The sequence below is a fragment of the Lynx canadensis genome, chromosome C2 (assembly GCF_007474595.2).
Source record: "Lynx canadensis isolate LIC74 chromosome C2, mLynCan4.pri.v2, whole genome shotgun sequence".
Lineage (NCBI taxonomy): Eukaryota > Metazoa > Chordata > Mammalia > Carnivora > Felidae > Lynx > Lynx canadensis.
This window is the reverse complement of record NC_044311.2, coordinates 26,658,113-26,674,030: the sequence shown is the minus strand read 5'-3', so window position 1 is coordinate 26,674,030 and position 15,918 is coordinate 26,658,113. Positions and strand designations below refer to the sequence as shown.

The window sequence follows — 15,918 nt, the reverse complement described above, 5'->3', positions numbered from 1 at the left end:
GAAAAGGAACTGCACCCAAGATGTTGGAATCCTGGATCAATAGCAATTCATCTAATGACAGTATTTTTAGTAAAACACACCTTAATAAAAATACTAAGGAATTTTAATAGACCAGTGTCCCTTTAAAACAAAGGGGTAGAATGGCAACTGAATGAATGAGTTTATACATACATAAGTGTGGCAATGTAATCTCTAGCCACAGAACTAGAAACACATGGCAAACGAAATCCCCGTTCTCTGCTCTGGAAACACTGGGGTCTGGAATTTAATATCAGGCTCCATGTTCTAAACGAGCTTTTGCCATAACAGAAATAAGGTGAAGGGACTGGAGACTTCCAGACTGCCAGAGAGAAGACTTCAGGCAAGACCTGCTGGCTCTGAGGAAGGGATGGAATTGATTTCTTACGTGAAAAGGAGGAAGAAGACGTGGAGGTAGAAGTGGGTAGGAAGGATGTGTCAACAACTTTGTGTTCTGATCAACAAAGCCTGTTCAAAGATGGTGAATTCTCCATCATTAGACGGGCTTAAGCAGGGAGTAGGAATGCTGTAGAAGATTTCCTCCATGGGGAGGAGGCCAAATGAAATGTCTTTGAGATCCTTCCAGCCCTGAGATTCTATAACATGGGGAGTTCTAGGACAATTGGTGCTCCTTCTCTCCTCTCTAGAGAACTTGCTCCTGAAGGCTATTGCTTTGGTTTCTCCCTCACTTAGATCTCAGCTGATAATTAAGAAAAAACGTAATTGACAAATCTTACCTACTTTCGAAGTGTTACATACACTGGCTGACACATCTGAAAATATCCCCTTCAGGCCTCCAAAAGTCTCCACGAAGAAGTACTTGTCACTTGATCCTGCCATAGCTAGCAGTTCTACAGGATTGGCACCAGCGATCCCCACAGCCAGAACAAGAATGCCTTTGTCCCTCAAGGCCTTGGCTGTGGCATTGAGCTTATCTGCATCGTGGGATTCCCCATCGGTGATCACAATGAGGACTTGGGGGACCCCTTTGTGCAGGCGGCTGCCCCGGGCTTCAGTGAACATGTGGTCTGAAAAGCCTAGTGCCTCAGCGGTGTAAGTATTGCCCCCCATGGGCTGGTCATTCTGGAGCACCGAAATCACCTCCCATTTTGTGCTGAGGTTATCCAGATAAAACAGTACCTCTGGGTCATCAGCATACTTCAGAGCCCCAAACCGGACCTGATTTTTGCCAACGTCAGCTTTTTTCACCAAGTCAATCATAAAGTCTTTCATGATATTATATTCGTCATAGTCAATGCTTCCAGAGCTATCAATTACAAACACAACATCCAGAACTTCAATTCGCTTGCATTCTAGAAGAGAAGGAGAAAGGAAAACCACATGAAATTAGCTTTGGACATCATGGGAGACTCCTCTCCCCACACCTGTGTTTTAATTGCCAGGGTCTCCTCTCCATGGGATCAAGTTGTACATTAGGATGTCCATTCCTTGGGTAACAGACACAATACACGTACATTTGTGCTGCTAGTATGTAGAAATACTCAGGCAAGCTTTTAGGACACGGTGGATATGAAGCCTACTGTAGGGGCCACAGAGGGGGCCAACAGTCACAGGATCAGAGGAATAAACATTTCAAATGCTTTAAACTAAAAAGGAAACACAAATTCTGTAGGCATTTTCCTGTATAAATAGTTTCTTCAACATGTGCTTTCATTTACACAAATTTGTCTTTTTTTTTTTTTTTTTTTTTTAAGCCACAGGGATGCGATTTTTTTCTTAAAATAAACCTTGGGGAAATGACCACATGAAAATGAATTTGGAAACACTGTATATTTTTTCAGTTATAGGACAGCTGATTCTTCAAGGTTACATTTTCTTTCTTTTTAGCTTCCTTGAAACATTATCTATTTTCATTATTGGGCCTCATCATAGAAACAAGCCCATCTCACACTTGGCCTAACTAATGGTCCTGGCATGATGCTATTAACTTTTCAAACTTTGGGTCAATGGCATGGAACAGTGAAGCTGGAAAGACCCAGTTAATTACTTAATCCTTGTGTGTGTAACACATTCTATTTAAAGGCACAGAGTTCTAAACTACAACTCATTCATGCTGGAGAAGTCGAATCCTAAGATGGTTGATGATTAAGTCTTTCTGCAGCACAATCTCTCCACAGGCATTAGAAAGGTATGTTCCAGGGGCGCCTGGGTGGCGCAGTCGGTTAAGCGTCCGACTTCAGCCAGGTCACGATCTCGCGGTCCGTGAGTTCGAGCCCCGCGTCGGGCTCTGGGCTGATGGCTCAGAGCCTGGAGCCTGCTTCCGATTCTGTGTCTCCCTCTCTCTCTGCCCCTCCCCCGTTCATGCTCTGTCTCTCTCTGTCCCAAAAAATAAATAAATGTTGAAAAAAAAAAAATTTAAAAAAAAAAAAAAAAGAAAGGTATGTTCCAGATGTTAACTCACCCACTCTGGAGAAACAGACTGGGGTCAAAATAGGCCCCCTCCCTAGAAGCTCACCACATTTTCTTCCTCTGCAAGCCACTTGCTTGCTATTGAAACTCTGTTGAAAGTCTCAGAGCCAATCAATGTGCTTATCTCACTGACTAGAGGCCACGTGTACATAGTCATAAACCAAGCTCTCAGGAAAGGCTGCTTCCACAAAAGAAGAAACTACATCTCTCTGGCCTTTGGCTGCCCTGGGGAGCCCGCCTGCATTACCCAAGGGACTAGGGTATAGATTGCTCAGTGTTGGTACCCTTTGAAGATTCAGATTTGTTCTGGATGGAATTATTGAGAAGTACAATCCAGGTTTATTTTCTACAAAACCACAATCACCAAACCTTCCAGTGGGAGTTGGACAGATCTGTTATTTGACCAACAATGTTCCTCTCTTTCCTCAAAACTCTGTTAAGACCCATCTTCTTCGTAGAGATTTTTCAGAACGCCTCAGGCATCAAGGCCCAGGGATCACAATGTCAATCAGTCCCTTCTATTTGCCCGACTTGTTTCATCACCTGCATTACTCTGCAGTTTCACGGGCAGAGAGGATGGGGACTCTACTATTTACCTCCTTCAAGGCATCCGTTGCTCACGTTCCCATAGGATACTCCTCCTTGATAGGATTTAATATCAAAGTGTTTTTACAAATGTTATCTCACTTCACAGAAGTACTGGCTTTTAAAAATTATAAAACAAATAAACATACATTGGGTGTTAGGTCAAAGGGCAGTCACCTCGCCCAGGAGGTTATGCTCCAGTACTGCTTGCCTCAAACATAGCCCAAGGACACCGGTTATATGAGGCTGGCTGCTTGCCTCCAGGTGGAACAGACTCTGGTGTAACTCAGGCTCCAGGGTTCCCCATGGGGTCAGGCTGAAGCTGTACTATAGCTGAGACTGCCTCCTCGCTCAGCTCCCACCCCTGCCCTGTCCTACTTCCCTTACCCCCTTTCTGAAAAGGCCTTCAATAAAATCACTTCCCCAAGAGCCTCTGACTTAGCTTCTGTTTCCGGGGAACCAGGCCTAAGACATTGTCCTAGTGCTCTTTGTCTACAAATGGGGAACAATCCAGGTGGACCAAAATTATTCTGTATTCATTCGACAGTTCTGATGAGGAAAGGTGCATTTTGTACGTAGGTAAAAAGCCACAGGGATGAACATTCCAATTAAGCAAAGTTTACAAGGTTCAAATAGTAGTTTATTTAATTCAAGCAACAATGGCTAACACAGACGTATTTTGGAAAATGCCACTAGTGCATGTGCTCACACCTACCTTCACGGGGGCTGCATATTCCAAAAACAAGATCATCTTCAATGTGCTGCAGAATATCAAAATTCTCAACATAAAACACCATCTCTGGCCTCCCGCTGATCTCCTCAAGCTGGGTGACATTGGAGCCAAACACCCCCACCGAGTAGATTATTATGCCTTCTTGTCGAAGAGCTACTGCTGGCTCCTTGACTATGTCCTGAGCTTCACCATCAGTGATGAGGATGAGAAACCTCCTGACATTGGGCCGGGCCCCCTTGGCAGGGCTGAAGTACTGAGACATAAAGGTCAGGGCACCACCGGTCAAGGTGGTTTCTCCAATGTGAGCCATCCGGTCTATTGCATCTGAAATTTCATGTTGGGACATGTATCTATTGAGCGGAAATTCCTCCTTATTGATGTCGCTGAACTGGACTACGCCAATCTGCACCCGATCTGCCCCAATCTGAGATTTGCTCACCAGGTTTTTCATAAATGTTTTCATTTTGCTGAAGTTTTCAAGTCCTATACTGCCAGAACTGTCCACCAGAAACATGATGTCTGCTTTCATCTCTTTGCAGGCTGCATGGAAGAAAACAAGGTGTTTATTCAAGTGGGCTTCAGGTGAAAGGATTAAGGGCAAACAAGAAATCCAAAACACAAATAATTCTATACTGAAGTTAAGTGTGAGTTTGGTGAGGATGGCTAACAGGTAAATAAAGCACTGAAGGCCATAAAAGTGAGGCTATTCTATTTGTTATTTATATCTTGAATTTGTAATTCAGAGTATCTTAACCTTAGCACTATGATAATTTTTATCATGGAGGGCAGCCCATGCATCATAGGACACCGTAGGACATTTAGCAGTACCCTGACCTCTACCTGTTAGATGCCAGGAGCACTCCTCCAGTTACGACAAAGAAAAGTTACTCTAGACATTGCAGGTATCCCCCAAGGAGGCAAAAATCACCCTCAGTTGAAGACTACTGACATAGTTCTAAAAGGTTTCATAGAAGTTTTATTAAAAAGCAATCTAGGGGCGCCTGGGTGGCGCAGTCGGTTAAGCGACCGACTTCAGCCAGGTCACGATCTCGCGGTCCGTGAGTTCGAGCCCCGCGTCGGGCTCTGGGCTGATGGCTCAGAGCCTGGAGCCTGTTTCCGATTCTGTGTTTCCCTCTCTCTCTGCCCCTCGCCCGTTCATGCTCTGTCTCTCTCTGTCCCAAAAATAAATAAAAACGTTGAAAAAAAAAAAAATTAAAAAAAAAAAAAAAAAAAAGGCAATCTAAATACATCTGAGGTACTTAAAATCAGGTATCATTTGCAGTGTCTAATTATAGGTCTAACCTAGCAGGGATCTGTGGGAAGAGGCTAATGAATATTTATTAGGGAGAACTCCTCCAAACACCTTTCTTACGCTTCCGATATTAATCAGAACACCATAATGGGCTCCTAGTTCTGTTCTGGAGAACAAACATAGCTACTCAAGTCAACAAACATTGACTTGGAAATTTATGTTGTTTCTCTAAACCTGTGATGTCGAATATTGCAGGATAGTAATTTATGAGCTGAAGTCAAAAGGTAAAGTCACCATGTCCCCTACCTTCTTCAGCACAGATTTCCTGAACAACTTGGTTTCTTATGTCTTTCAAAGCGTCGAAGTCATGCACGTAGTATACCCTCTTTTCCTCGCCTGCAATTTCTCGCAGCTGTGTTTGGTTGGCCTCCTTGACCCCAATGGCATAAACACGAATGAGCTCTTCTCTCAGTCTGTTTGCAGGCTCCAAGATGCTATCCTTGGACATGCCATTCGTCAGGACAACAAGATGACACGGCACTCTGTTTCCTCGCTGCTTCTTTGCTTTTTGCAATAGCCCTAGCGTGAAATTCAGGGCTGCACCTGTGTTTGTATTCCCACCCATCTGCCGGATGTTCTCAATGGCCTTTCCCAAGTCATGCTTGTTAGTGTATTTATTGATCTCAAATTCCAAGTCCCAGTTGTCAGCATACTGAACGGCCCCAACCCGCACTTTTTGGGGAGCGATGTTGAACATCCCTACGACCTCTGACAGGAAGGTCTTCATTTCATGGAAGTCGGTGGCCTGGGTGCTTCCAGAGCCATCAATGAGCAGATAAATGTCTGCTTCTTCAGTGTCCACACAACCTAAAATGGAACCAGAAAGGTTGGCTGTGGCACTGAGGCAAGTGTGAAGAAGGAATGAAAATAGATGGGAAGTAGAACAATACAAGCGTCTTGAGACAGAAAAATGGAAAACAGCTCCTAGGCATAAAAGACACTCTACTAGCTTAACGTAGGAAGAATTTAACATCACTGGGCCCAAATGAATTGCTTCTGACAGTTTAAGACAATTTGGATAGTTCTCTGCCATGAATCAAAGCAAATCTGGATATAATAAAAGATTAGAAAGAAGACACGAAGATGATTTTTACAAGTCACTTCCCTCAATAGTGAATAACTGCTTAGCAAAGAGGCAAGTGGTATGTTGGGAAATGGAGAAGGTATTTAACTGGACATTGTGGACAGAGGAGCTCTCTTTCTTGAAAACCTGAACAAACTATTTACTCTCATCTACTCCTAGCCAATTAACAAAACTAGGGGTATCGTCAGTGGTCTTATTTGTGTAGGACAACTACGCTTTTACAGTAAACATGCCAGCAATGTTTGTGGAAGAATGTATACATATATATGCGCATGTATATCTACACATAGTTTATATAGTATGCACGTGTACATGCAAAATATTTCAAATACACTGCTGTCTTTCTCTCCAAACTCACAGATACTACAACAATACTTCACAACAAATCACTCTGTCCTCCAACCACGTCATGCTTCCTGTTTCTTCTCTAAGTTGGAATTTGAGGATGATGGAAGAAAAGGAGAGAAAAATACAGAAAGAAAAAAGAAACAGTAGTGCCCGGGTGGCTTAGTCGGTTAAGTGTTTGACTCTTGATTTCGGCTCGGGTCATGATCTCATAGTTCGTGAGTTCAACCCCCACATTTGGCTCTGTGCTGACAGCGCTGAGCCTGCCTGGGATTCTCTCTCCATCCCTCCCCTCCTCTCAAAATAAATGAATTAACATTAAGAATAAAGAAATAAAGGAAAGAAAGGCAAAGGGGAAAAAGAGACAAGTAAAGGCAGAGAAACAGCAAAGAATGGTGTTCTAGGGTGTTTTTAAGTCATGAGGAATCCTGGACAGGAAATCCCTCCTCCCCATTCCAGCACTACAATGGCTTTCATTCTCCCCCCAATTTACACTTCGCACCATCAAACAAAGGTAAGAAATCAGGAACTTATCCTCCCTACCCACAGCATGCCCTGCCAGTCCCTTCTCTATGTAGAATAACCTGAGAGGAGAAAAAGAGAAGGATCCGATTAATCCTTCTCTCAGCTAAGGACTTTACCAGATTTGAGAGTTTCAGTCCGTTCTGAGAAGACAGAGACCGTGTGCATTATCTGGTTCCGCAGCTTCTTCAGAAATGTCTGATTGTGAGCGGCCAGGTCAGAGAAGGTTTTCAGTTTGGAAACATGCTGCTCAGCGGGGTGAGAGGCGATCTTCTCCAGCTGGCTGTCGCTGGCCCCCTCTATGCCCATGGTGAAGATGGTCACACCCTCGCGCCGGAGGTTAACGGCCGCCTTGGTCACGTTATCCTCTGACGGTCTGTGGGTCACCAGCACGGCAATCTGGGGTACCCCCTGATTCTTCCGACTGCCATTGCGTGCACTGAACACTTCCTTCCTGATCTTTCTGATGGCAGCTCCTGTGTAGGCCTTCCCAGCCTGGGGAGAGAGGTTCTGTATATTCTGGAGAACCTCCGACTTATTTACACCCCTGCTGAGGGAATTTATCACCTTTGTCTCATTGCTGTAGGCCACAAGGCCAACCCTCATGCAGTTTTCCTTTATGTCAAGAGCAGATATGCTTTCTTCCAGGAATTCCTTAAGATAGTCAAAGTTGTCCTGGCTGCCATTGATGGACACATCCAACAGGAACACCACATCAGCCACAGATGGGCCTTGGCAAACTGTGTGGACAAGGAATGAAGAAGCACAAGTTTAGCTAGAGGTAGGGCATCTTTGCTCAGCATTAGAAGGCGTGGAGAACATCTACCAGAGCTTGGTTATACACTTAAAGAAAGAAGGCTGTATACAAAATGATTATGAAGCTGAGATCAGAAGGTCCTAGATTCAAATACTGGATCTTAGTTCAACTCCCAGCTTTGATTTCCTTATCTGTGAAAATAACATTTATCTCATGAAATTGCTATGGGGATTAAATGTGATACCGTGCTTCGCTATGGGAGCTGGTGCATAAAAGCCACTCAGTGAATAGCTGCTACTGCGATATTAAAATATTATTAAAATCAATAGGTAGAGTCCAAATATTCCTAAGATGTGGTAATGGAATAGTGATTGCACTTTCTACTATTTTATTTGGGAAAGATGTTAGTAATAGGATTCGCATTTTCATAGATTACCACAAGAAAATCATTCTCTATTATCAATAGACAATTATATTGTCTCGTTCAAGCAGATTTAAGCAGCAGTAATATGAATTTCCTATGTTACTTAGTAAGACTTGTACACTTGGAGCAAATTGTTTTTTCCTGGCTCTCCCCTGCCCTTCACTTGGATGATGTTTGTAAACTCCTGGCCCCTCTTGTTAACAGTACAAGAGGACAGACTGGGACACAGGGCAGCAGGTTAGAGGCAGAGCAGAACACAGGAAGCTCATCAGGATTAGAGCAGCAGGAAGGGAGAGCATGTGGGCTGAAGCTACCTGAGGCTGGGAATCCAAGGGCCCGATCTACCCGATTTCAAACTTCAGCCTGGCCTGGGACCAGGCCGTGTCACCTCAAAGAACGCCTGGGAGTTTCTGCAGAAGCAAGGGTTTGGCCTTCCTGAAGCTGTTTCTAGTGCTATCATTCTGTGATTACATTATGTGGTTTGAGGAGGCAAGGATTTCTTTAGGAACAAATCCACCCTTTAAAGGAACAGTAAATAAAACTACATAGCAACTAAAGCCCAAGGAGACTGATAGCTCAGAGATAGGATGGGTGGTAGGGAGGTGTCCCTGGATTTTAAGATGTGTTGATGACATGCAACATAAGTGAAACATGGAAAAACCAAGCTTTGTGAGGTTCACTGGATTTATAATGGTCACAATCCTTGGGTCCTCTTGAACACGTGAATATTTAACATCTGAAAATGCAGCCCAACTTTTGAGGAAAGGGAGGCTCACAGTTTCAATCCTCTCCCCGTGCTGTTTTTTCAAAAGCAAATTAATCATCATTCTATACATGTGCTCTGAACCCACCTTCCACAAGAATGTCATCTGCCGCTCCGTCCCTGTACTGGGTCGCTTCCTTGATGATCTGCGTCATGTTTTGGGAAAACGCGCCCAGGTCCCTGACCGACCGAAGGTTGAAGTGAAACTGAGCCGTGGCCATGGCCTTCAGCTCCTCCTCAGAAGCTTCCTGCAGCCCCACGGAGATGATTCTCACCCCGTCTTCCCGCAGGGCCTTCGAGGCCTCTTCCACATCGTCGTCCTCGGACGCTGCGGAAGCCAGGACCACCAGAATCGGGGGAAACTGCTTCTTGTCCCTCCCGCCGGCCGCTCCGGAGAAGAAGGTCCTGTGGGCCCCCCGGAGAGCGTTTCCTATCCGCAGGGAGCCGCCGATGAAGGCGAAGTTCTTCTTGAGGTGGTTCAGCATGGGGTTCCTGCTCTTGAAGGTGCTCAGCTGGAACTCACTGTGGAGCCGGTCGCTGTACTGAGCCAGGGCCACGCGGTACTTGTGGGCCTCGATGGGGAGACTGGTGATCATCTTGGTGATGAACGTTTTCACAAGAGGGAAGGACTTAGTTCCCAGGTGATCAGAGCTGTCCACCAGAAACACAACATCTGCATACTCAGGGCCTAAAAACCCAGAGACATACAAACAAAGCACAAACTTTAGAAAGGTACTACCCGTTTAATACTAACCATTTGGATAAAACCTACTTTCCTTTATTTGTATTTTTAATACCTTCCCAATGAACTGAAAATAACAGTGTGACATTACGTATTTGCCCAAGAAAAGAAATCTTTATTTCGTGGGCTTTTTCATACACCTTTGCATTTGAACTCCTCGCAAATTAAGTATCACTTTTGTGTGGAATTAAAAAAAATAGGTAAATTTAGAGAAGTAGAAAATCCTGGGTTTTTATATCTTTACTGGATACTTCCCAATCCCCCACCCTTTTTTTTTTTTGCTTTCAGAATTTGATCTCAGTTTATATAAAGAGAATAAAAAATTTAATTGAGAATCACATTGCTTTGAATTTGGGTGGAGATGCTCTTTCATTGTGATTCCTCTTTAAGCAATGTAACATTGATCTGATTGACTTACAAACATATTAGTTTGTATTCCCAAATGTTAAATGGATGAAGTTTAAAAAATACCTAAAAATCATAAAAATGTGGTAAATTTAAAGTTCTTTATAATATTTTTTGGCGAACCATGTGAATGATCATTATAATGCTCACATAAGTAAAATGTGATGGAAACCAGTATGCCCTAAGTTAGGAAAGGGATTACAGTTTTGGTTTCTATTAAAAACATAATTTGTATATAGGAATACAATAACTTTGCTGAACTTTGAAGGATTCATTCAGTGCCAGGTTCAATGCTAAGTATGTAGAATTATATTTTAATGTGATAGGGAATCACTGGATTCAAGCACAAAATGTTGTTTATTGGTGACCTGCTCATTTGAATGCAGAGTCCTCCCCACTCTAGTAGAACATCTATGTCTTTTCTGTGGTAGGGAGAGGTCTGTCTGTCTGATGGTATATATTTAAGCAAATATAGTGTACTTGAATAATGGAAGTCCTGACTTTTTTTTTTTTTTTTTAATCAGCTAACTCCACCTGCCCTGTCAAACCATTCTACATACTTGGGCTTCAGGTTCCTCACCTTTCAAATGAGTGGATTCTACTAGAAAATATGTAAAGTCCTTCCTCACTTTGAGATTCTGATGAACAGAAGTGGTTACAAGATAAATTCTAATCAAATGAAAATAACCTCCATCTCTTTCTGTCTACACCTGCTAGGAAACCAGCGTTGGCAACCCTGTGTGTGATTTCATTTTCTTGATAGCAGTCTGGTTGAGGCATGATGGATAACATCACACCTTGTCTTCTAAATCTGAAACCTAATTTCAACTGGTTTGAGATTCTTTTGATAATCATACAGTCAGCAGTGTCTTAATGAAGGTGAATCAATATTGTCTTCTAAGAGAAGGCCAGAATCCCTATGAGGACTGTCAGGGGAGCCCTGCGCAGGATGGCTTGACTTGTGACCAAAAGTGACCTTTCTATTCATGAACAAGCCCCCACATCTTGCATGGAAAAAGGAAATGTGGACAATTGGCATGTGAGACAGATTCAGGTTCTGATACAGCTCAGCGTTATGTCTGAACGTGGAACACTTGGGGAAAAAGCACTGCTCTCTTTAAAACAACTTAATATCAAGCCCCGTGAGACATCAAAGAAAAATGTTTGCAGAACAAAGTCTAGTTTATCTCTTCTGAAAACTTGCTTCCAAGGTCACAGTCCTTGAGAAAGCTATGAAAGCCAATATAGGTGGCCCTGGACATGAAGTGACCGGTACAAGTAGTCACTATTTTGAGGTGGTCAAGGAGTGAGGGGCAGGCCAGTATTTTGACTTCATGTCCCCTGGACCAAGGTAACTGACAGACAGCAAACAGCTATGGAGCTTTCTCTTCAGGGCAAAAGCACTCTCTTTACAATAAGCTAACAGTTTAAATTGGAGCAAATCTGGATACTTAACTAAGACAATGTTTTGGCACAAATGAACTAGGAAGAAACATTCCAAATGTTCCAGGCCTGAATCTAATATTAAATGATAGAATTTTAATGCAACCTCCCCAAAGGCCTAAAAGGGGTTGAAATTGAGGACAAAATAATAGCTCTCATATCTTTCTATCATAACCAAGGAATAAGGTCCAGAACAAATGATCTTTAAAGGAGCACAGGATAACATCACAAAGAAATTGAGCTACCATCCATCCCTTCACCACCATCAAAAGCAAAGTAAAGCAAAGCAAAACTCTTTAAGTAGGTCAAACTGATCTATTTTCTGTAATAAAAATTAAGGAAAAGAACTCTTTCTATTTTTTTTTTTTTTTTTTTTTTACTTACCAGGATCTTTGTTCATAGAGACATGGGAACAAATTATTATAAGGAACAAGATCAGCAGCATTTTCCTCTTATGACCTCAAAAGTCTCCAACTTGAAATCTGAAAAGGCAAAAACAAACACCTAAAATTGTGGATATTTTGTAATCAAGACACACAAATAAGAGCACACAAAATTTTATAGCAAACTGGGTGCAATAGAAGGCAGAATTTCTGAGGTGCCCCGACTTTCTGATCTGTGAAGAGCCTTAGAGAAAAAGATCCACAAAAATTCACACAATCACAACATTTTTTTCCTGGTCCAAGACCCTGCAGAAACATGAAATTCTGGATTTTAAATGGAGGTAGCCAGCTGCCTTCTAGTTCCAACAATATTTTGTGTCTCTATTAGTCATTTTCCCTGTACCCTCGTGTTACCCTTGGTCTACTCTTTGCCAAGACAATTCAGAGTTCACGGCTGGGACACAGTCTAAAGACCTGATTTATCATTTCTCCATCATGAACATGTAGGTGTGTTTCATCTTTGAGCAATAAGTATTTTTAGATGGGGTAAAAATTCCATCTTTTCCCCTATCCTACATAATTACAAAGGTAACCATTTTCCCTTATCCTTAAATTTGAGAGAAGACATAAAAGTAGTGACCCTCCATATTCCATATGATATCTTGCTCCTCAAAATGACTCAATTTGTACTATTTTGCTTCCAACTACCCAGAACTACATGAGGCAAGGGTTTTCCAATTCTATTGACCTAAAGAATCTTCGCTCACCTATAATTATTCATTTCATAGATTGAAATAAAATATTGAAGACGTTGAAAATAATTATTTTCATGAAGCAGGTTTAGCTCATTTATTCACTCATTCATCCCCTGAATGAAACCTAGTTGATCCATATTAAGAAACTAGCATCTTTGTTTCTTGCTAAGTTCTTACCCAAACATGAATTTGCAATATTATATACGGCCATCTCACTCCTTGCCAGGCAGGCTCCCAGTGCTTAGTATTTCATCCCTTCAGAAAAGGGACCTGTGCCATGAGAAATTCCATCCCCATTTCCTCACCTACTCCATCATCCCTCTGACATTCTGGAATCTGGGACTTTGCTCTGTTCCTTCATAAGAAGCCTAGATGATATAAACTTTTCAGGCCATAAGTCAATTTATCAATTCTATTCTGAATTATTCAGTGAACTGGAAGGGGTCATAAGAGGTTGTTTTTAGTTCAACCCTTACATTTTAGAGGAATGTTAGCCCTAGAGTAGATTGCCCCAGATGAAAACCAAGTCATAATATCCGTACAAATTTTGTACTAACGTGTATAACAACAACAAATCCTCCCACTTGTTGTGCCTTTAGTATGTGCCATGTCCTGTGCTAACTGCTCCACATTTGTTCTCCTGTTTGCTATGAATAACACACCTAGTAGCAAGTGAAATTATTCCGATTTTGCAGATAAGGAAACAGTTTCATGAAGGGGACATAAATAACGGTCTCAAAGTCACCTTGATAAAATGGGCCAGAGTCGGGCGTACAACCCACTTCTGTCCGACTCTAAAATCTGTCCTTGCAAACTGTTATCCCAAACTCAACACGGTGAACATAAAAAGTGTCTCCAAGTTTCTTTCTGAAAGTTAAAACCTGGATGGAACAGTGAGGATTAGGTAAAGCCATGATAATCCCAAAGCAGCATGAAGCATCTGGAAATTTCCCCATGCAGATGATCAATACCAGTGATACAATACAAGTTGAATTCTTTGGAATAGCATCTTGTGAAATAGTTTTCTCACATCCTTGAAATGGATTCAAAAAGCTGGTGTGTTATAAGGCCATCCAGTGTGGAAGCCCACACGCGAAAGGTTCTCTTGAAGTGCATACGGGCCCTGCTTGGTGTGTGCAGTAAGACTGGTGGTGGGCTAAGCCTCTAAATTCATGTTTGGAAGGGCTGGGATCATTTTTACCACATTGAAACATGGATGAACTGCCTAAATCTGTATGCTGTTCTACTCCCAGACATGGCCAGGATTTATATAATTTTTTTAGAATATCTGAATATTTAAAATAAATTTTAAAAATACCTGAAGACATAAAGGGAGAATAAAGAAACAGAAAATGTAAGTTCATTGTACGTTCTTCTTAATAGTGAGATTGACTGCTTGTTACAGAAATATTGTCAAAAGGTATAGTTCTCCTTAATCTAAATTTTGTTGTAATTCATTTATTCTGAATCAAAAAAAAAAACAAAACACAGAGGCCAATATACATCTTTTGGAAGTTATAGGCTATAAAAAGCTTTTTAAAAAATCTGGATCCCTGTAAACTTTCTGTTGAGAAGGTAGAATGTTTCTAATTTAAACCACAGCTGCAAAAGCAACACAGTCACCAAACACTTGGCTTCAACTCCAGAATGTTTAGAACTTGTGCAACACCTCTCTTGAGGCTACGAAGAACCAGGGGTTTCAGGGAGACCTCTGCCCCATGCAAGCCAATTCATAATCTAGGACATGTCTTCCAAAAAAATATTAACAGCCCAAGAGGGATACTAAAGAGACCTCAGCAAAATTAAGATAAATGCCTTTTTTTCCCTTTAAAATGAGCATGCAGGATACATCATTTCTAATCATGTGGACTGTATTTTTCTTCAGAAACAGACTATTGTCAGCTGCTGCACTGTAAAAAAAACACTGGGTCTATTCCACAAAGGTCACGACAAATTGCCATTTGTTTATCTACCCCCACTCACAATCTCTCCACTATTTCCCTTCCTTGAGCCATGCTACTTCTCAGAAGTCAAAAAGTAGAAAGAAAAATATTCTAAGTAAGACTTACACTCACTGAAACGCTGCAGTATGAAGCCTTCACATACAATAGGAACAAATAAACACAAACCAATAATGGTAAACAATACAAAACACACAAGCCCTCATGAGGCAAGCAAATCACATAGTTTTACTGCTAATGTCATGTTTTTCCCAACTGCATTTTCTGGAATCACAAAAAAGAGACTGTGTATGTTGATCATATTGAATGAACAAGGTCATTATGACCCTGCCATTTTGTAAAATGTATACTCATGTGTTGAGAGCAGTTGATTCAGTAGAAAGAGCACAGTCTATAGTATCATGACTTGGGTTTCACTCTTCCTTAGTGGTTGTGTCACTGGACATCCCACCTCACTCCTGTGGGTTCCTCATCTGAAGCACAGGGGTCACATCCTCTAAATTCTAGCAACTCCACACATTAACAGTTTTTTGACCTAACAAATAGTACTAGAAGAAAAAAAAAAAGTGACCAGTTAAGCTAAGATCACACTGAAATACAGAGCACATGTTCTGAAACAGTCTTATGGAGCAAAGTGCCCCTCGGACAACCACCTGTGCAGGTCTGGTCCTGTGTTAGAGGGACTACGACAGCAAGAAAAGGAGTAGGTCAGAATTATTGACCCTTTCTGGGTCAGAAATGCTGCTGGAATCCTTCCAGACCCAAGTACACCAACTGAAGGGGACTAAAATTTCATTAAGGCAAGCTTATTTTATTTAAGCTGGGAATTAATGCCCAGCTTAAAAATTAGGAAAACTATAGAATAAACCCAAAAGGAATAAAGAGATACTAAAATACTAAAAATCTGAGCAGAAATCAGCAAACTAAAAAACAAAGCTAAAAGAAGATCAAGATTTGAAAACGCCAACCTCATAATAGACTGATCAAAAAAAGATGACATATGAATTATATGAATGAAGAAGACATAACTATAGATAAGACAGACTTTTTAAAAATTGAAACAGTAGTTAACAGTATTCACAGAAAACTCCAAGCCTACGTGATTTTACTGGCATGTCCCAAACTTTCAAGATACAGGTCATTTGAATCTTCTACAAATTCTTTCAGAGATCAGAAAAAGAGGAGTATTAGCCAGTTCCTTTTTGGGGGGCCAATAAAATCTTGATATGTAAACTAGACAAAGACAGCATGAGAAA

At 41.6% G+C, this 15,918-nt stretch overlaps 1 protein-coding gene across 1 annotated transcript in view; it reads right to left on the bottom strand.

Moving 5' to 3' along the window:
- COL6A6 (collagen type VI alpha 6 chain) overlaps nucleotides 1-12,008 on the bottom strand; it is a 118,689-nt gene extending 106,681 nt beyond the window's left edge. Inside the window, exons 1-6 of the mRNA XM_030329754.1 lie at nucleotides 11,948-12,008; nucleotides 9,062-9,661; nucleotides 7,149-7,769; nucleotides 5,325-5,885; nucleotides 3,749-4,306; nucleotides 756-1,331 (exon numbers count right to left, since the gene is read on the bottom strand). Of these exons, the coding sequence (XP_030185614.1) occupies nucleotides 756-1,331; nucleotides 3,749-4,306; nucleotides 5,325-5,885; nucleotides 7,149-7,769; nucleotides 9,062-9,661; nucleotides 11,948-12,008 (2,977 nt within the window). The remainder of the gene's footprint in view (nucleotides 1-755; nucleotides 1,332-3,748; nucleotides 4,307-5,324; nucleotides 5,886-7,148; nucleotides 7,770-9,061; nucleotides 9,662-11,947) is intronic.
- Nucleotides 12,009-15,918: the final 3,910 nt, after the last annotated feature.